The 22,142-nt window shown below is 42.2% G+C and overlaps 1 protein-coding gene across 10 annotated transcripts in view; it reads right to left on the bottom strand.

Moving 5' to 3' along the window:
- The window catches only part of rbms3 (RNA binding motif, single stranded interacting protein), a 252,071-nt gene that overhangs the window by 14,531 nt on the left and 215,398 nt on the right, over positions 1–22,142 (bottom strand). For all 10 annotated transcript variants that reach the window (XM_020597445.1, XM_020597442.1, XM_020597446.1 and 7 more), the window contains 4 exons: positions 15,930–16,036; positions 10,751–10,794; positions 8,664–8,760; positions 5,054–5,104 (listed from right to left, as the gene is read on the bottom strand). In XM_020597445.1, the coding sequence (XP_020453101.1) occupies positions 5,054–5,104; positions 8,664–8,760; positions 10,751–10,794; positions 15,930–16,036 (299 nt within the window). The remainder of the gene's footprint in view (positions 1–5,053; positions 5,105–8,663; positions 8,761–10,750; positions 10,795–15,929; positions 16,037–22,142) is intronic.

Genomic DNA, 22,142 nt, shown 5'->3' with positions numbered 1-22,142 from the left:
AATGTAGCAGCCAAAGGGCCATAAGAATGAATGTTAACAGATTAGCATATGGAGACTGAAGCCGGTGAAGGATTTCTCACCTCTGGCAAAGACGTCTATCTATCTGTCTACTGCATATGTACTTGTCCTCCACAATGAAATAAAAATGAGAGGAGTGATGGATCAGCCTCCTCACACTTATTGATTCATTTGTCCATACATCACGTGCAACATCTCAGAGGATACAGACCGAATTACAATAAAATGTTTTACCAGTGAAATCAGTATTTTCAGAATTACACCAGCTGGAATGTGTGGTACAACAAGCTACGTACGTCTGCAGGGCAAAATAGGGAGGCACGTTACTAATTGGTCCTCACTGAGATTGTTTATGGCACTGCTGTTGCTTTGTTGTGTGTGTGTGTGTGTGTGTGTCAAACTATTAATTTCACATTATTATGCCTGTTTCTGACTATAAAATTCTGATAGGATTGAATATAATCAAAAATAAATGGACTAACTATGATATTTGGGTGGATTTACAGTGTGTATATATGTGTGTATGAGAGGATAAGGCTGCTAGATGAAGCATGTAACACTATTTGTCATGTCTTCATAGGAGGTCCATTGCTCTCCATGCTCGGACCGCGCTAGTTTATCATCTGTTCTCTGACTGCTCCTTGTAGACAAATGGATCATTTCATACACAAGGATCTGTCCAGAATATTTACTCTATTTTACAAAAGACATTAAAAATCCAAAACACACTGAGCTAATAAAGCCTGTCCACCAAAGCATGTCGGCTTTTGTTTCAATGTAGTTTTTTTACTACTGCTAAATTTTTCGAGGTAATATCCAAAAGCTTATAGTGAAAATGTAGCCGCTCAATCTCTCTGTCAGTCACCCTGTGGCACTGCAACAATATCTTATATAAATGAAACTTTAACCATGAGCAGATGATTTTTTTGTTTTTTGCTGGACCTTGCACAGCAGTTGCAGTTGTACTCTGAAAAGCCAGAGAGACAGAAAGTGAGAGAGGGAGAAATGAAAGTGGGATGGGAGAGAGGGATGAAAAGATGGAGAGAGGAGAGCAGTGAGAGCAACTCAAGGGCGACCGTAGCCTTGTCTCAAATTCTGCCAGTTAAATCCATGGGACCAACATAATGTTAGCCCTCTCAATCCGCAGAGCATTTTTAATGTCAAGCGGGGAGATGGGTATCACATAGTGCGCCGATTCACCTCCATCCGATGAGGGCAGATAGTTATGGTTCAATTCTAAGAGGCCCCGTGACCCTCTATTCAAAGTACATGGCAGGGAGAATAGGCTGGGGTGCAACAGAGAGGAATTCAATAATTCACCTACAGTATGTAAGGTCCAATGCACTTCAGTAAATACACACTTGAGGCACACACAGTTCAGACTGAGGAAAAGAAAAAAAAAACAGGGGATGGATAAGTCATGAAGAAAGACAGCAATGCTGTGCTTGGCCGGCATTGCAGCTACTCCACCACTCCTTGGCAGTGTAAAGAGAATTTAAGAGTCTGTGTGTGTGATTGATGATCTGTACACAAGTGAGATTTAACGTTAATAGCGTGTTTCTGTGTTCAAACAAAATGTTTGTTTAGGCACTTGTGTATCTCTGTGTGAGCTGCATGTGTGTTTTTGTGTTTTGGGACCCTTAGTTGTTCAGTTTTCTCCTCTTCTACAAGGTCTGCTGACTTGCACTGGCTAAAGAACAGACACAAAGGCAAGTGGTCCTGCTGTTCTGACATCCTACGCCGAACTGCCAAACAGAGCACAGCATTAGATCTGAGATAGTATGAGAGGAGAAGAGAGAGGGAAGACAAAGAATAAAGAGAGGGGAAAGAGATGGAAGAACAGGCTGCATCCTCATTTAGCTGTCCACTTTAAAAAACACTTTCCATCAAGTTCCATGCTGAGTGCATCTCACCCATTAATTGGGGATAAATACATTTTGAAAATGTTCTCTCCTCACTTTATCTCCCCTACTACTATCAAAGTGCTGGCTCCTCTGAGGGATGAAGTCCAGTTTCATATGGATGCCTTCAGTCTTTTTGCTTTTACTCTTGTGGACTCTTTTTATATGTTTTCTAGTTTAGTTAATGTGTTGTACTTGTTATGTTGACTTGCTATAATGTTTATCGTTCTCTGGTGACACTTTCTTCATGGAATGAGGGATAATTTACCATCTGTTCTACTCAGCTTTATTCTACACAGTCTGACTGGCTAGCAGTGACCTCTTCCCCTTTCATGCTCAGTCACCTCCATATTGTCTGGACACCAAGAGCACTAATACACAACGCTCCATTGGTTTAACATGCAACACGTGGGAGCTGCCAAATAGCAGCACAATCAATTAGTTTTTAATGCCTTGAGTAGCCCCCCCCCAAACTCTTGAAACTAGCATGCTTGGCTCATTTGATGTGATTTGCTGAGCTGGTGGCAGGCTGTGCACGTATAAGGAGCGGTCTGCTCTGCATGTAGATGGTAGCAGATATGAGCATGGGTCATAAAGGGAGACAGATTGTTAGCTCTGATCCACTGATGGCTGTGACAGCTGGGGTTAGCATTTGGTGACAGAGAGAGCCACTGGAACACAGTGGGGACTGGGCCATAGGGACGGACATGGCTAAATGGCTACTGCTGGCATGAAGGTATAATGAGATGTACATCACAGTACAATATGGCTACTGGCTACTGCCAAGGGCTCCAGAGGGGTTTATGACATATGGATGGAAGATGGCTGGACAGTATGGAGCACACAAATGGCAGTGCATAATACATAAAGTGCACACAAACACATATCAGGCAAACACGGGCAGTTCTACCATCACAGACGATGAGGCTGTCTATGTTCCCTCTGTGTGCTGACAGACAAACCAAAATAACACAGCCTGAGAAAGTGACAGAAGATGAAGAAAATGGAATGCACATTTACCATAAACACACACATACACTGGTATAATCTAGATACATGCACACATACTGTATGTGCGCGTGCATGCTGAAGCATACACATACACACATACAACATGCACATATATGCTAGCCCACTGCTCAGTACTGCACATGCTGAGCAGTTATACTGTTAGAAAACTCGGTCATGGTCACTTGTCATGTCTTTTAATGCTGTCTACTGCCCATGACATCTTCACTCTCGCAACAGGCAGACACAGCAGCAAAAATAGCTAGCTTGTTAGCATGCTCGCTTTAATGCCGGCTCAAGCAACTGCCGCCAGGAAGGTGCGGCCCTGACCGTGAAAATACTGTAATGCATGGATGAAAGGCAAACTGAGTGGTTTGAAGGGCAGTTGCAGCTGTGTGGTGGGTGGTGTGTGTGTGTGTGTGCACGCCTGGTTGGTGGCCTGCTGAGACCAGATTACATGTTCACTGTCCCACAGCGGGAGTGGAAGTGAGATGGGTAGGACTGAGTGCAGCTGGTTGAGCACTCCAGTGAGTGAGTGCTGGACCACTGGCTATAGAGTTCTGTGTTTTCCAATTTGTTCAGTTGCAGGGACTCGCTAACAGTTGTCTTCTTGACTCAGGCTAACAATGATCTTGGCACTTTCATAAATTGCTTGGGGCCAACATAATTTTTCATTCAAAGCAGCAACAGCACCAGTGTATAGAAAATATTCAAGTTATTGTCTGGGTGCATGCTAACATCTACACCAGATGAAAATTGGCCTTCTTGGTCAGCTGTGACCTGCCTTCCCTTTTCCCCACACTTTTGCTCAATTTGTATTTTTCATTTAAAAAGAAACTAAGGAAACACACCTGATTAATGCTGAAACTGCACTATGGTGTTACATTTTCAAGCAACTAACATTTACAAAAAAGAGTTAAAGAAATGGCCATACTGCATATTATTGAACTATAACTTTGAAATTGTTAATAAGTATTGTTTTTTTTATTATATGAGGCTGTCAGATTGATATTTGTATATTCTATACAGTGTCTAACATGTAAATTTGGTTTTGTAGTTTCTCAGTCTCATTTGGTCGATGAACTGTGCGAACAAAGTACTCTGAATGTGCTTCAGGGGCCACGGAAAGCCTCAAGCAAATATTCAAGCCCCTGGCAGAATGATTTAAAAGCTTCCAGCCGCAAAATGAGAAACACTTATGATGCTAGAATCAATTAAAACTTAACCTTAAAACAATTTACTTAACTAATGTGCTTGGTTGCTTTAACATTAGACGGGCAATTTCGGGTTATATTCCAAACAACACTGTAGGTACCGCAGAGGCTACAACTAATCATGAAATCTATTTGAATCTCTAACAATGTAATATTATTGATTTTTTGGTTTGAACTGTAAAGTGAAAGTGAACATCCATCAATTAACATCGAAAGTAAAATTTTGTTTTCACTATTTGAAGGAAAATATGGTTTTGCCAGCAATTAAAATAATAAATTACTCATCTGCAGACTCTGTGACCTAGAAAATGACTTTGGTCTATCAGAAAACTAATATTTGCTATTATTCAACTCAATGACTGAATACTATTGGATATAAGTTATTACCGCATTATCATGTTGTTGTTGAGCTAAATCTAATTAATATTACATTTTTCTATGTCTGCTGTCTGGCCTGGTAACCCAGAGCAACGGTCATCAGCTGAATGGCTTCCTGGCACAACCTATACTGACAGCATACAGTTCTGACCAACAAAATAAAACTATATATGTTTGTATACTCAAGAAAGATGGAAAATTGTTATCAGAATGGTGCAATATCCTTTTAGAAAGCTCTGTAAATAACTGCTGCAATCATTTACTGTGCACCATGTGCATGTTGGTTTAACTTTTGACAGGCAATAGAGAAACAATGTGCCCTGAACAATTTTCCAGACAGGATCTACTTTTCTGAGCAGTCATATTGCTCTAAATATAAAAAATATTCCATGTCTTTGATTCTTTTCTAGCATAAAATGAACTTACTGAGTTCCTCCTGAAACCTTTCAAAAACTTGGATGCAAGCCACAGATTTTCAATATATGATGAGCCATGATGGGGACACATACTGTAGGTTAATGGTGAAGTACTTACTGTAGGTTGCATAACATATTGTTGATGAGGCATCCATGATGTACTCTGGACCTGAGGAGAAACACATAAAATGTGAAATGACGGTCACAATATAAAATTCCTTCAGTCAGATCCAAGCACAATCCCACATAAAGTAATGAATGCTGTTCAGATATTCACAATATGTTCAAATACTCTTGAGTACGGAGGTTTTAATGCATCAAAATGGCTTACACAGATGAACTTGTTCCAAAGAATCTCAAAAAGAGTTCGAAAGTCTGGAGGCAGCAAATCTCTCTCCTGCTTTCTCATTATTGCCCGTGATATAACTTGTGCACAGAGCGTATGAATTAGGTTCCTTCCCCAATATAATCATAACATTAATGCCAAACCCAGTGCTGGTGCAAGATGGGGTGAAATGTTTTAAATCTTCAGACTGTTAGAGAGGACCCAGAAAACCCAGTAGCAACATATATATATATATATAAATCTAAAAATAAAAGTAATCTGAGAGCAATGGACAGAGCTTTTATTTCTTATGGGCCATAACTGAGAGATATGCCAAGCTAATACCACAGGAATATAAACATGGATGAGAAAGTTAAAGACATGGTGAAACAGTTTCAGAGACAATGATCAAGCAACTGGAGGAATGGAGGAACAAACAAAGCTTTCCGATGTTCTGCAGAGAGGAATTAGACAGCTTGTAGCAGACAAATACACAGGCTGGCCACTGATCCTGGTAAAATGATTAGATTAAACAAAGACAAACATGGAATAATCTGCTATAAGAGCAATCAATCCTCTGAGCCAACCCAAATGCGTGATTTGGATCAACACCTAAACAAGCTTGATATTCTATAACATGAAGCCAAGTCTGTTTGTTTATACATGATAATATTTGTTCTCAACAGCTGAACAGGACAGGAGATAGACACGGAGAAAGCTTATCTTTAATCACTCTTCAAAATTATTAAACTAAGGTACTGCGTGATCATCATGTGATTTTTCTTAAATCCTCCACTTTTATCAATGCAAAGAAGTGGCAACACTATGGCCAAAGTTTTTTTTAAAGGTAAATACACCTTTTTTTTTAGTTGTACACATAATCACAAAGAATTTTGTTTGCAAACAACCCCAAAGGTGATTTTTCACACAAAACTCAGTGTGCATAAAAAATGCTTTAAGCACAACATGAGAGAAAAACAGTGCCATGTGCACTGTCTCATGCAGCTGCCTGGGACGGCGTGCCTCTCAGGGGGTGATGTAGCCGGTGTGTCCGGCGAGGTAGGAATCCCGCAGAGAAGCCCCAGGCCTCGAAGTTTCACTGTGACTTCCTGGTCCAAGTTGAAATGTTCTGACTTATTCCCCCTATCTATAAGGCAGTGGCAACTGTATCTTGAGCGCAACGTAGACGGTGAACTACGCGCTCAAGAACATAAACACGATAAACGCAAACACACATTTTTAGGCACACAACTGGGAGAGAGACGAGCCGCTGCACCCATTTGCACCGCCGTTGCCATTATACTTTTATTTATATATAATAGCTCCCCCCCTTTGCCCCCTGCCCCTGGACTATGCCCCACCACAGGACATAAAAAAGACTACCTCCACATATAGTGAATTGACAATATGATCTTGATCTTGATATTAACACAGCTTTGAGCAGAACATTTTCAAATGCAGTATTCGGTTTTCAAAGACTTTGCTTATGAAGACTTAATCTGATCTTTTCTTGATGAACCTAAGATATGACTTGGTTTTTCTCCAAAAGAGCTAAAAACTGGTCTGACAGACCAGTATTGTCCAAATGCAGTCAATGCTTGAGTCCAAGTCCAAGCCCAAGTCATTAGTGGTCAAGTCTAAGTCCAGTCATGAGTCCTGAAAATCTGGACCTGAGTACTACAACACCGATTAAAACAGTTTGTAAGGAGCATATACTCTACAGCTACAGCAGTGAATGTCATAATGTTGTGACTTATGAAGCTGCCTACCTCTGGCTGAACTTCACAGGCTGTGTTACCATTTAAAACAGCCTGTCAGAGAATAAGCCAAAAAGCCAGCCAGTCATTCATTCACACGGTCAGCCAGTTGGCCCCCATCAGTCACACGTACAGCCAAACAGCCAGCCATAGTCAGCTAGTTACAGTAGTAAGCCAGCCAGTGAGCCAGCCTAGAGCCCATGATGCAAACCAGACCACGGCTGGCTGGCGGCACTAGCTGAGATCTTGGTAGTGATCTGGCCTGGCCTGCCTCCTGTCATGCGGATCATCAAAGCTGTTTTTCCAGGAAACAAGGCCAATCATCGTTCAAGCACACCAGAGCCAGGCTTAAAAATACACCAGAACACTGCCAGTCAGTATGGGTCATTTGCAGATTTGATAAATCAATTCCACCAAAATAGCAGCTCAAAAAAAAATCCACTCAACATCAACATAAAAGAAGGAATGACATATACCGTCATTTCTATGCACCTTGAGATTTTCATTACAAAGGCAATAGTTTCCATCATAAAAGAAAGTGATTTTCTTTTGTATGTCTGGCTTGTCTTTTCTTTTTCTTTTTCCCTCTGTCTCTACCTGAACAGAAGATGAAGGACTCACCTTCCTGCCGTGACTGGCTGAAGGGCAATATTACAGGAAGCAGTGGCAGAGCTGCCTGATATTGAAACTGTGAGGATGAATATTCCTCAAAAGCCTGGCCATTGTTTTTGATAAATCAATTTGGGAAGCCTTCCGAGAGCGGATTAGAGACACGCCCTGACCCACTTTTCACCATCCTCCTCTTTCTCCTACCCCTCCACCACAGGTATTGGACCAGAGTTTTAATCAAGTGCACCTCAAAAACGGGCACAGCAACCTTCAGCAACATCCTGCACCCCCCAACCCCCCCGCCATCACTGCCTGTTCTATCCTTCCTTTTCTCTCTAGTTCTTTGTCTCCATCTCCCTTTTATTTTCTCATCTACCCTTCATCTCCTTTCTCTTGTTTGCTATCCTTGTCTGTCTTTCTCTGCATACCGAAAATGCATGCATAGTGTCTGAGCACAAGGGCACAGTGGTAGCACCTCCAGATGCTTAAATTCAGCAAAGGGTGCCGCGTGAAATGTGCGGTGACGGAAAACGGTTAACGCTCTTGACATCTCACACAGCCAATTTTCACGTTCCTGTTCTGTTCTGTTTCATTACTCCACAGATCACAGCTGTGAGGAATGTGGAAATTCACTTTGGAAGACATGGCGATTGCATCGATGTTAGTAAAAATAAAATACAGAAAAAACCTTCGTTGCTCTAAAGAGCACAAAAGGGTCAGGAAACTGGGAGAGAGGAAAGTGTTTGTTTTTCCTCAACACTTTCCTTCTTGAAGGCTGATTTTCTTTTTTCCTACCCTGTCAGCCTTTTTTAATCCCTTTCTTGTTGCTTGTTTTCTGATGCCTGTTGTGTCTGCCGCCTACAAACAGATGTCATCGAGCACAGCTGGAACGGCAAAGAAACGAGAGAAAAAGAGAGAACCTCACGCTGCTTTGCAGCCCGCCCCCTCTCTTCCAATCCCTCTACACAAAGCAAACCCTCCTATTACACATATACACAAACAGCAATCTACCCATAATGCTGTGCATTATGGCCCACCTGATATGTGGAAACGGGGGAAGCAGCGATGAAGGGCGTGATGGAGGTCTGTGCGATCATGCGGTTGGTGGCAATGCTGTAAGGCGAGGAATAGAACCTGAGAAGGAAAAGAGGGAGGGAGAGAAAGAGTGGATAAAGATGGAGAAGAGAGGAGAAAAGAGGTAGCACAAGGGTGTAAAGAGCAAAGAGAGAGGGAAGGACACAGCAGAATAATTCATGTTAGGTTTCTAAAACATAATGTAAATCTGACATTGTACAAATACATAATGGGTTGTTAACTGACATCTTTGTGTTCATAAAGGTTTTTCTGTCTTTATAATAAAGCAAAACACATTTTACATTTCAGACTAGAACTAGAGCACATACAAGCACACACACACACACACACACACACACACACACACACACACACTCGATTTATCCTGTAGCTTGTTCTGAGCAAATACTTGGACATATATTGTATTTCGAGCACCACATAAAAGTTTCATGAAGTGTGTTATAGCGTTCTCAATTGAAAAGTCAGGTTTTATCATATCAAACTGCATTTTGTCATTGTATAAAGTAAGAGGTTGTCTGTCCCACCCACCCCCCCAACCCACACATAGATTCTAGTGCTGCAGCTACACTCTGCTGTGCTGATTGGGTGGATTAAGTAGGCTGCTTGTACACACAGTATGAAGAAAAGTCAATGCATTTCAAGAAGCTAGGGTTGGGAGAAGTGAGGTGGTTGGCTACTTTATCTCATTGCTGGAGGTTTATAGCAACCGAATGTCTCTGAGGTCCCCTGGGAGGCTAAGTGGAATGTCCAGTAGTCTCTGTCACCTCAGCCAAAGATGATATTACTGGCTGAGGACACAATACAGTGGGCTGGCCAGCATCAGCTTTTCATGTTTTATACTACATTATATTTTAACCATATCAACATATCACTGTCCTGGAGACTCCAACTCAAAATAATCCTAATTTTATGAAAGCTTTGTTTGACATGTTTCCATAGTCTGCGACACAAAATGCAATTTCTTCTGTTTGCTGTAAAACATGGCTAAATACAATGGATTTTCAATCTGCACTCTATCTGTGACTGCTGTTTACAGTTGTTTTTACAGTACATAGTACTACAACTCCCAAATCCCAAAAAGGTCTATTTGAATTCCTGCTATTGGACTTTCACAACAGTTTGCTGATAAGAGGACTTCATAAGACTTAGATCTTGCAGACACTTCTCTGTGCCAGATAACACGACGTTTTGGCAAACAAACAAAATATGTGTCTGTTCATGCATAGCTCATATAAATATCTAACATGGTGTATTTCCTTGTGTGGTGTAATTCCTTTTTCCACATTTTGCTATATTCATCAAATGTATGTGCTCGGTTTGTGGCAAAGGAAAGCTTTAATACATCAATATATTCTACATAATTAAGACTGAATAAGATTATATGCAATTATTCACCCTGTTGATCTTTTATTGGAACATGAGCATTAGGCTAAACTTCAGGTGGACGGTATTAAGGGTGAATCACTCCTTTCCTAGCAGGTCTGTTTCGTAACAATAAAGACTATTATAATTTGGCAGATTTGCAGCAAATCAGGGCTCTAGATGGCAGGCTCTGATGCTGTTCATCCAGTTTTTTGGTTAAGATTGACTCCGAGTCACTGGAGGATAAGTGGTTTAGGAAGTAGGGAGTGAGGAGCTTCCTGTGAACAACTGAGGCCAGAGGGAGACAGAAGACAGCCTCAGCACTCTCCTTCCTGTCTCAGTACTGCGGGGGAAAAATAAAACATGTTGCTGGGTCATTTATTTCCACAGCACCATTAAATCATGACATACTCTAAAGATGCAGAAACACACAAAGACCCAAACACACAAGCTCACTCAGCTGCCCTTTGTCATTTCTCACCTGACCCCACCAATGAAAACTGATATTAGGGATCTACATAGATTTCCTTTAATCAAACAGTAAAAAAAGTGCAGGCACTACACTAATTTTTATGCACTGTATGACAGTAAGATTGACCTGCAGTTCTGAGACAAGAGGTGAGTGTATTAGATGGCGCTACGGATGGACTGACCATCATACTCTTACCCATTCTGCATTGCAGTGGGATCATATGTTAACGCCATGCCAGTCTGAAAGAGAAAAAAAAATCATGCAGGATTAATCAATATTTAAAAGAGCTGGATAAGAAGAAATATCAAATAACACTAAACTGCTATAAATGAAAATGTGACATGGGAGAGGACATTACAGATAAAGCTAACCTTTTGCACATCTTTAAAGGAACAGTTCAACAATTTGGGAAATGCATGTTTTTACCGATTGAAGATTTCAGTGTTGTGTAGATAAAACAAGATATAACATTAAAATCAGTGCGCTTTATGGGTGATGGTGGCAAATTTATTCATTTATTTTTTTAACTTTTGCACAGACAGAGATATCGTAGCTGCTTCACCCATTTTCAAACTTTATGCTAAGCTAGGCTATCAGCCTGGGAGACACGAGAGTGGTATCAAACTTCTCTTGTCACTTTTGGCAAGAAAGCAAATAAGTGCATTTCCCAAACTGTTTTCATTTAAATCTTAAATCAAGTGGGGGTAAAAACTGAGGAGGAACCAGAAATCCTGACCCCCTGTTAGATTAATACATTTTGAACTGTACAGCATATATATATGCTGGACATTTGCATGTACACTGGACTGCAATCTGTTACTGTTTATGTTCTGTATGTCTTTGGAAAATGTGTCGATATATGTGTTGCACCAGTGTTATGAAGATAATTTGCTGTACCTTTACTGTACATGGGGGATAATGTGATTTAGACCCTGGTTCGTTTTGTTCAAAATAAATGAAATGAAATCAAAATCAAGTCATTTCACACTGAAAAAACTGACAACTGACAAAGCCAATGTGGGAGAAAGCTTAGTCAATAAGACAAACTGATTTGTATTGAGGACGGCTCTTTTTCCATTTCAACCACATACTATAGTACAATCATGTTTTTATGAATGAGAGGAAATGAAGAAATGTGAGCGTAAAACTGAGTTCTTTGTCTGGTGATGGTATGCATGTGTGTAGGTGTGTGTGTGAGCTGTCTTAAGAGTCCAGAAGAGAAACCTGTGCCGCAATCCATCATCTGCATTCCTGAAGGCTCTCTCCCGGAGGAGAGCTAATCCGATTTCTTTTAACGGGAGGCTGCTGAGGACGGCAGATTTCATCAGCATGCATGCATGCACGCGCGCGCGCGCACACACACACACACACACTCCCTTTTCTTGCCCTTCCTTCCTCTCACTTTGCTCTCTCTTGCTCATTTTCTTTCCTCATCAGCTTGTGTTCTCTTCCTTTCTCTCCTTACCTTTCTCCCATCATCCCTCACTCTCCTCATCTCCTAATCTATCTCACTCCCTTCCTTTTCTACCAATCTTTTGCCCTTGCTCCTCCAGAGGGCTACCAACCCTGAGACATACTTTTAAGGGAAGTGTCTCTGAGGAGCAGGAGGGATCAGCAAGCCTAGACCAAACCCATGAGAGTGAGTAAAAAACAGAATCTCCCCCAAATGAATAAGCCCTGATGTGTACATGCACGGTAGTAGATCTTCATATTAAATTTGTGTGGAAGCGCATTTATACACCTGGTTAAAAAGAATCTTTTGAGAGATATTATATGTAAAGCTGGATGAAGGGGATGTGCATCAGTCCATGTGTCGATATATGGCCCTTTCTGTGAGTCCACATGTACAAAGATCTCTGCATATGTATTTATACAGTCTCTTTAGACTAAGCATTAGATCAAGAGAGTCTCACATGAATGTTCACATGTGCACTAACAACAGTGGCAGGCATGACCAGCTGTCTGGTGAGGCTGATACTCCTCCTAAGTGCTGCCCTTGGATCCATGTGCTGATGAATTCCACAGCAGAGAAGCTCCTGGCTGTGGAGCCTGCATGACTGATGACTGATTACTGATGCATTCAGCTTTTGGCTCTGCCGCAGCGAGCGAAAAGGAAAAGACAGAGACAGTTTGTGTATGCTTTTGTCTGAGCTTGATCCAAGTCTGAAAATACCTTGACTATGCACTGTGCAGGTACCTGTGAACAAAGCCTGGCCCTGAGAAAAGCTGCCACGAACAGACCTGGCTTTCAACGAGGGAGGAGATGCTACAGTATGTATGCTCATTTTGTATCTTAAATTAGGTTGAAAGAGTTTCACTTCTGCAGGAAACATGGTGATTTTACAGAAAACAAAGATCCAAACTGGATCCAAACTTATATGAAATCAGTTGCCGCTTCTTGTAGTTAATTCAAGTTTAGCAAGTTGTGAAGAATGATTTTTGCATTAATATTTTTTTTTATCTGTGCCTCTTGGGTGTACAAAATGTACTAATGTATTCCCAGTGCAAATGTAAATGTATTTATTCATAGCAATAAAGCAACTTTTTCAAAGAAACTGTAGTAGCGTGTGTATGCATACGTGTTAAACACAGACTTTAGAAAAGGTCGGTGAGGACACCTAATATTAGGCAGCTATAACACCTGCGCTGTCCTGTTCTTATACCAGAAAACCAAGCCAAGCCATTGTGTCTATGTCATCAAACACACACAACCACACACAGACTCTCCCTCCTTGTATTTATGCCTCCCATACAGATTCTCTATTTCTATTTCTTGCCCCATGGACACACACAAACACACACACACGGACATCTGTCAGGCTTTCACACAGAGTGGAAAACCGGATGTTTTTTTCATCTACACTCATTCCCCTAGAGTAGGTGCTTGAGAAGTGTGACTTTGAAAGTTTTCTGCGTGTAGGAGTGTGTGTGGTGGAAGAGAGCGAGAAAGTGAAAGGAGAGGGAAATAAGAAAAGAGAGAAAAGAATGAGCACCCATGGCGCTTGTGTCTGGTTGTCAGTATTAGTGTATGTATGTGTGTATGGCAGGAAAAAAAAATGCAGTGACTAATATGTTTGTCAGCATGAGACAGCGAGAGACAGCACTTTCTAGACTCCCACTTTGGGTAGTTTACAAGAAAATCTGTTATATATTTCTCAATCCTCACCACCAGCCACCCTGCAGCACTCAACCCCTTGTAACTCCTGACTGATCATGCAGTGTGTTCCCTCTCTTTCTTTCCCTTAGTCTCGGTGAGTCACTCACTCGCTCTCTCTCTCCATATGTTGCTGTGGGATCTGGGAAGACTTCAAACACAGGGAAGAAGAAACACAGAGACAAACTGCGAGAGAAAGAGATGGCAAAAAGGAGAGAGCATTTAAAGACAGAAAAAAGAGGAGAAAGTTGAGAGAGAAGGAAATACAAGCACAGAGAGATATACTGGAGAGATAAAGAGGAAAACTAGAGAAGTGAAAAGAGAGAGAGTAATGGATGGTGTGGACTGTTGCTCCTCTTCATCTGCCTGCCACAGAGAGCGAGGAGAGGAATGGCCTCAGCTCTGATAAACAGACTAACATGTGATGCCTATCTCCCATCTCCCTGCCTTTACAGCTGATCAATGACCACAAGGCTGCACGTGCACATACACAGGCGTGGCACAGCATACAGTACTTATGGGTGAGACTGTCGTCGTGTCCAAAAAAATGTTTAGATACAGTACGAACAAGATACAACCACAGAAACATTTTTTATATTAAACGTACCACATCTGCAAACTGTTCACACTTGTGTAACGTCAGTGATGTGCAGGGTGAGGAATAAAAGGACAAAGAGTGTTTCCTTTATTTTTGCCAGTGTAGGATATTATCCTTATTACACCCTTCCTGATGATGTATGTTTGAACATTCACACATGCACGGTCATCTTACTTTACCTCAAGTAAAATGAACTGACCCCGTCAGTGAGTGGGTCTGGGAGAGGGGGCAGCATTTTATTTAGGTTAAACATGCTTCACTGGCTTATAGGTGCCATGGCCACTGATCATGTGATGGACAGACACACATGCACACAGCTAGTGTAGTACTCCACCGACCACTTCTCAATACACACACACACACCCACCAACAGCACGTCCACCAACCACACTGACACACAGAGCGTATGTGTATTCTGAAGGACAAACATTTCATCTCTCCTGGTCTCACCTACCTTGCCGTTTCAGCACAACTGTCAGCATCAGTGAATGCGTGTGCACATGTGTGTGTATTTATTCTTATCCATATAGTCCAGACTGAGGCACTCCTCTGCCCGTCCCCTCTGTATGTCCTTCCCAGTATAGCATGGCAGCCTATGAAGAGACTTTAACCTTGTTTCCACATGTTGCTGATGAATATGTTGCCATAACACTGTAGCTAATTTCAGGTTTCCAAGCATTTTGATCTACGGCAGGAATATATGTGTTCAGTGAGGCATCAAGCTTGAGAAGCAATTTATGTGACAGCGCCTATACATCCACGGGCAGTTTGATCGATATCTGGGGCACTTTCTTTCTTTTTTTTTGTAAACAGCTCCATACCTTAAAGCAGATACTGTACAAATAACAGGCAGTAATGGTTTACATAAAGCCAGATGTTGTAGCCAACTTCTCTCGAGGCCTTGTAAGCAGGGTGGTGCTTGTTCTTAGAAACACCATTACCTCAGAGGCAAACGCCTTATTTACAGTTTCATCATGCTGGAATTGAAAGAGTTTAACTGCACTAAATGACATATTTTGATCAGATCTGTAAATTCTTCAAGCATGGCATATTTGCTCTGTTATTAGCAATTATGTAAAAAATATGAATCTGTATATATAATATTAATCTGAATTTTGCTCTTGCTCCTAATTAATTTGCGCACAACAGGATTATAAAATAATCAAAAAAGTGGTGTTGCAGTGACAATTTGTCCAGCTCATTAGAGGGCAAAATGTAAATGTGTCAGTTTGTCATTTTTAAACCTATTGTTTCCCATAAATGAGGGGCAAAGTCAATTTACTATTTCTAATTTTTCTGTATGATGACACTATAATACTGAGCCTGAAGGTCCATTGCTGACTTTGAAACTTGTGTGTATTATGATTTGTTCATGATGATAATTTACTTGTATTCTTGTAAATTTTGCTGATTTTGTTGAACATTTGATTCTATTACTTTATATGTGGTATGCTTTATTTATATACAACAGCAACTAGGTCCAGGCTAGCTCTACTGGTGGTGTGCTCATTGGTGTGCTGCTGGTGTGAAGAGTCACTGAGAGGATTATCCAGGTGTGCAGGAGTAGAAATGAGCAGCAGCCATCCAGTGAGTAGGAAAAAGGGGCACGGACTACATCTTACCTCGCCTTCTCTGTGCCACGGCCTCCCATTCTGAGGGTACTTGCTCTGACTCTGACGTTTCTTCTGGCCCCCGTCTGCAAATTTGCACAGCAATGGCTCTGTGGGAGCTTCAGAGAGAGGGAGAGAAGACAAAATCATGTTAGGAGGACTGAATCCTGTGACCCCTTGCACGGACAGAAGCCCTTTTTGAACGGTGTCACATTTATCTTCTATCATCTCATCTCAGTCTCCCCCTCCACTCAGCCTCTTATGGTGCTCCTAGAAGAATTCCCAGACCGATGATGTTGGCAGGTCCTCCCCACCCCAACCCAGGCTGGCAGCCCATGAAAGAGCATTGCAGGGTATTGTTGAAATAATAATCACAGTAATCGCTCTTGTAAATACCTCTGAGATGGTAATGTCGGCCTTGACGCATAATCCCTCTGTGTTTTACTTGAACAGCCATCGTCTCTTTTCTTTGAAATTTTATGCCTCTTTCCTCGCTGCAACCACCAGTGCCAGTGTCTGGGCTGTGTTGTTTGAGCAGACACTGTCAAAGATTTAATTCTGCTGCTCTCTGAGTGAACACTGGAGGCAGTCTAACCTCTTTTTGATAAGAAATGTAGCAGAGGATTGACACAGGCTCTCTCATTTCAGCGCTGCCAAGTGTCTACCATCAACCAGCAGGAAATATGAGCTGAAATCCCTTCTATTAATCCAAATAAAAAAGAGAAAAAAGCCATCTGTACTACGACTTCATTGAAGCTCCCTTTCTTATCAACAGCCTTTTGGATGCATAATTGCCAATAAAAGGTTGATGAAAGTGGGCAATGACCTATGTCGCTATAAAAATAACCTCTCAAAGGGCACTTTCCCACACTTGAGCTGCAGGTGAGCACCAAAGGAGACACAATGGACACAAGTAGAGGACTGTCCTGATGAGATACTGTAGAAAGACAGAACAAATCTGAAGAAAGACAGGTGCGATGAAGGAAGAGAGTGAAAGGAGAAAAGGTCTTAGTGAGCTTTACTCATGAGAAATGGGCGACCCTCTTACACGAGGATCTGGGGGTCTTAACGGTGTCCGTTCCTGTTTTCAGTTTGCTTCAGCGAGATCACAATCTCTTTGCAAGCAGACTGTGGAGATGAGAGGGGGGAAGGGAGACAGTTAGATAAACTACAAGGAACACAAGAGTACAGCTAAAAAAGAAACAAAAAAGGAGAAGAGCGTGAAAGAGATAAGAGAAAAATGGCTGAGAGAGAAGCAAGGGGAGAACAGAGGCAGAGTGAGAATCTACACCAGAATTAAATGTTTGTTCTCTGGCAGGGCTGAACAGTTCAGCAACAACGCAGTACACACTGAGCCAGTGAGCTTGTCCAAACACTGAAGCACTTCTGCCCTGCACCTGGTGGCTTAGAAGGGACCTGACCGATCTCCTGTCATCAAATTCACATTACAGGCCTGGCAGCTCATGACACAGCAGCTTTGTGATGACACGGGCCAACGATAGAGGGTGGGGTCTGCAGGAAGTGAGCAATGGGACCTTTCATCATGATACTCCAAGGATTACACCTACCAGGAGCACTGTTGATACTTTAATCTCCACTCCCAGATGTTAGTCGCTTGAGCATTCATAATGATGCAGCATCGCAAGACAGGAGAAAAAGAAATGCTGTGACAGTATTAAAATAAAGTAAGACAAGGGAGGTTTCTAGATGATTACAATGATTTGGCTATTAATGAGCCAACATGATGATTTGTTTATTCATGTCAATAACTGCCACATCTGGAGAGAATCATTTTACCCATACAGTGGGTGTCAGAGATAAGAATAAGAACTCAGCTGTGTGTTCTTTTATGCAACTAAAGTGCAAACTTCTCTCAAAAACTGTGTGTGTGTGTTGGTGTGGCTTCAGGGGCTACTATGGGACCAAACTTTTCTGAGTCAGCCCAGGAGAACGTAGCCGGGAAGGGAAAGTGAGAGAGATGTAGCAGAAGAAAAACAACAAAAGCACTTCCAAACCTCTCCTCTGGCACTCTGGGAGATAATTAGCTATTGGAGAAATTTGGAGAATCTGACACAGAGCACGCTGACATTCCCCTCGGTGACTACATCTCCAGTTCCCACAGCGAACAAACCAATTTGTTTAAGACTTCAGCCCAAGATCAACAGCCTCACACCGCCCCACCCACCCTGTGAACACACTCAACCCTCTGTAGCCCTGATGCACACAAACACCATTTTTTCTGCCCTTAAATTCTCTGTGCTATAACTGTTAAAACCACACGGAAATACCCACAATACAAACTGCTGCCAGCCTAAAAATCCTTTTCAGAGCTCTCACCATACACTGTCATCACTGGCACAACCCAGAATAATCTAGACCACTGGCTGCACACACCAGTTGGTTGATGCTGTGTCATTAGGTCCCAGGCTCCAAGGACAACACATTTCACACCGATTCTAGTCAGAGCATGTATTACAGTGACAGCATGAAAATAAAGTTTAGTTATGAACCAATTTGATGCCATAAAATGATCTGTACAGTAAATTATGGGAAAATCACATCAAGTGTTTTTTGGTCAGAGGTCAACAACTGCCAATAATAGGGTTCTCCATGGGAACTCCTAATTGTTTTTTATGTGGGTTGCTGTAGGAACTGGTAAACATGTTAATGAGGGGTAACCACAGACTAATACACATGCGTGTGTGCCTTGGAATGTGCACACCAAGACCAGCCACATAAACAAAAGAGGAGCAGTGCATGAGACAATAAACAGTTTAGTGAGAGTGAGACGTCTGTGCTCCTAGACTCATTTGAGCCTCGATTCAGCTCATCATACTCCACACTGTGCATTTGGCTCTGAAGAGATAGTCATGGCTTTCTGCTCACCAATAGACACATTACCATCCGGTAAAATGAACCAATAAGTACAGGCAGATGTACTTCTGTACAAGACTGTGCAATTACAATAGCCATTTAAATTGAAGCTTGCTGCAAGTTTCACTTATTGGCGCTGCGTGCATAAGTAATTATTGCTGTTACTGTTGTTTCCTATGGGCAGGCATCTGGGGGAAATCAGTCCTTTGTCTGCATAACAATAGGCAGCACAGTGAGAACACCAGATCTCACCAGTGTTTTTCTTTCTGATATGGGTAGACAAAGAGAGCTTTCGTGCTTCGGAAGGTCTGGCAAGGCCAGATGAAAAACATCTTGATCTATGAATGCAAATCAGCACATGTATTATAATACATCAATGTCAGCATATCATACATTCATCTGCTGCTCAGAATTGGGCTGTACATCTGTTTGGCCTGAATGGTGAAATCAATGCAGGAAGGCCCCCGAGCTATAGAAGGGCTAAGGAAAAGGTTTTGCTCAGTGAAACAGACAGCTTTTCACCAGCAAGACAGTTACAAAAGAGGCCTCTCTCAAGGGCTTCGAGTCAAACTGGGCTGGCCTTGCTATGCTCCAAGAGTGTGCAAAGCCCTAAAGAGGGTGAACACAGGGACCCCGTTCAGTCACTTGTACCAAATTATGTCACTCTGAAAAGCTTCAGTGAAAAGAAGCATTTCACTTCTCAATGATAATTTTGGCTAAAGGTTCCTTTGGTTTGAAGGTCAATGAGCTAAGCAACTCATTTTGATGGCTCACCGTGTTTTACTGCAAGGACATGTTTGGAAGTAAAAAGAAGAAAATAAAGAACACAGTATTTTAATGGAATTCTGCTGTACTCTGGTGCTGCTTGAGGGGCTCTCTAATTGGATCAACAACTGTCTGATTCCCATCAGTCAGCTTGCCCTGTCTGCCCACACTGAGGAGGCTGTGTCTTATGGGAAAGAGAGAAAAAAACGACGTTGGGGGGAGACATGAAAAGACAGACGGATACAGGAAAGGGAGTACAAGGGGCAGCGCTCTAGAAAAAAAAAAGAAAAACAGGGAGTAGTTATGATAGACAAAACATGTGACAGGTGGATAGGACAAAAGAGATGTGGAGCAAAACTACAGCTGTGTAGCATATATGTCACCATTTTCAGAGCTGAACGAACAAGCTCAGAATGGCCGCCAACCAGGAAGGCAGGCAGCAGCAGCTTCCCTATGGGGAGGGCTTTGACTGATCCCAGTCGATAGCTCTCACAACTGCCACGCTGGCCTAGCATCCTTCAGCATAGACATGAAGACAAGTCTGCCAGCCGTTTTGCTGACATGGATGACACACATGGCTCACTGACATGGCCTGATAAATGGAGTGTGTGCTGAGAGGAGAGCACAGCAAACAGCGAGACAAAGAGGATACGAAGAAAGATGCAAAGACATACAGTGTCACAGAGAGACAAGCGACAGTGACAGGAAGAGACATGGGAGAGAGAAATTCACTAAGGGTACAAGTGACAGTTTTTCCTCTTTCGATCCATACTGTACAGATGAGTGAGCGAGAGGAGTATAGGGAGAAGGATGTCAACAATGCCTTGCTTCTAACCCTGCATCCGCCACACATCCTCTTTGGCTATTGATCAGCCCTTGGACAGACTTTCCCATAGACTGCTCCTGCAGCATGCCAAGTGGTTCAGACTTGAGATGATATTATGGATTACAGGAAGGGAAGCAGAAGGAAGAGCCCTGGATGGAGGCGGTATAAGCCTGATTGATGAGCTATTGCACACTTAACAAGAGTAATATGTTATGTAGAGAGTCTCTGACATGCTAATCTATCTCATCTTTCTCTGTCATAGTTATCTTCTATCTACCTATTTGTTTTTCCGATTTCTTTCTTGTTTTCTCTCTATCTATCTATCTATCTATCTATCTATTATGTTCATGTACCACTGAGCAGACACAGACCCCAGTCTTGGCGTCTAAGAGGTAGCCACTGAATATGCATATATCAATGTGAAGTGATTCGGTAGAAAAGATAAAGAATATTCAGTGTAAATAAAGAGTTGTAATTATTTTAGCAGATGAAAATAAGACTGCGCTTTAATCTGCTCTTAGAGTAAATGCAAGAGCAGCAAGTGTAGCGCCAAACAGGCGGTGGGTTTCCAGCTGCTAGCCAACTCCTGTGAGACAAGCTCTGTGGTAGCACTCAAACAAGAACTTCATTTGGCTTAATCAGCTAATCCCACGTGCTGTTCCTAATGCTACGGTTACCATGGTGAGTCGGCAAGTCACTAAAAACAGGACAGACTAAGGTGTGTGAGTAGAAGTTGAAACGTGTTTGCCAAGTCTAATGAATGGCTCACAATCCTGCCTCCATATATTAAAACAACATTTATACAAGAAGACAGTCCTCACTACATTGATTCCAAATGTCGCTGGTTTCTGTTGTCGATTGCAGCTTTAAAGTGGTGTCGGCAGATGTTTCCAGTGCAAAAGCCACACATGCTGCCCCACACCGCGAACAGCTTTACTGCTGCAGTAACTGTAGGACCTAGTATCAGTGGCTGCTTTACACAGCTGTCCACGGTGGCAATTACAGTGGTCGCACTGTGGTTGGGGCAACATTTTAATAGCTTTAGTATGAGATTGAAAACACTATTTGTAGAGTGGATTTGAAATAAGACTCCAGGCAGGAAAACACCATATAGTGTGAGCCAATCTGACACCCAAAACACTTCATCACTTCTGCACCACTGAGCCGATTAAACAAGGATCTTTAAAAACACAAAGCTCCTTACTAATTACTAATGAAGTTACTACTTCCAGCATATACGTTTAATGACCTGGATAACTGAAAATCATCTTGGCCTCCTAGTGTTCAGAAAAAGCAAAAGCTGCCAACCTCACTGAAAACAAGCCAGTTATGGTATAAAGTTGCTGAACATTTTGGCTGTTCTCTGCTACGGTAACATTCTCTAGTTTATGTTCACATAACCCAACCTGCACTTTGGATGTGTGCAGTGATTAAAGAAAAAGATCACACTTGATCCACACTGTCTACATGTCCACAGACTCCCTTATTAAAGCACATAGAGAATAAAGAATAAAATATTTTATGAATAAATTCCAGACACAGCTTCATCCATCCATCCATTTTCCTCCGCTTATCCGGGACCAGGTCGCGGGGGCAGCAGTCTAAGCAAAGATGCCCAGACTTCCCTCTCTCCAGACACTTCCTCCAGCTCCTCCGGGGGAACGCCGAGGCGTTCCCAGGCCAGCCGAGAGACATAGTCCCTCCAGCGTGTCCTGGGTCTTCCCCGGGGCCTCCTCCCGGTGGGACATGCCCGGAACACC

Source organism: Monopterus albus, unplaced genomic scaffold (genome assembly GCF_001952655.1).
Source record: "Monopterus albus unplaced genomic scaffold, M_albus_1.0 scaffold34.1, whole genome shotgun sequence".
NCBI lineage: Eukaryota > Metazoa > Chordata > Actinopteri > Synbranchiformes > Synbranchidae > Monopterus > Monopterus albus.
The sequence above is the reverse complement of the archived record's forward strand: the minus strand, read 5'-3'. Positions and strand labels throughout refer to the sequence as shown.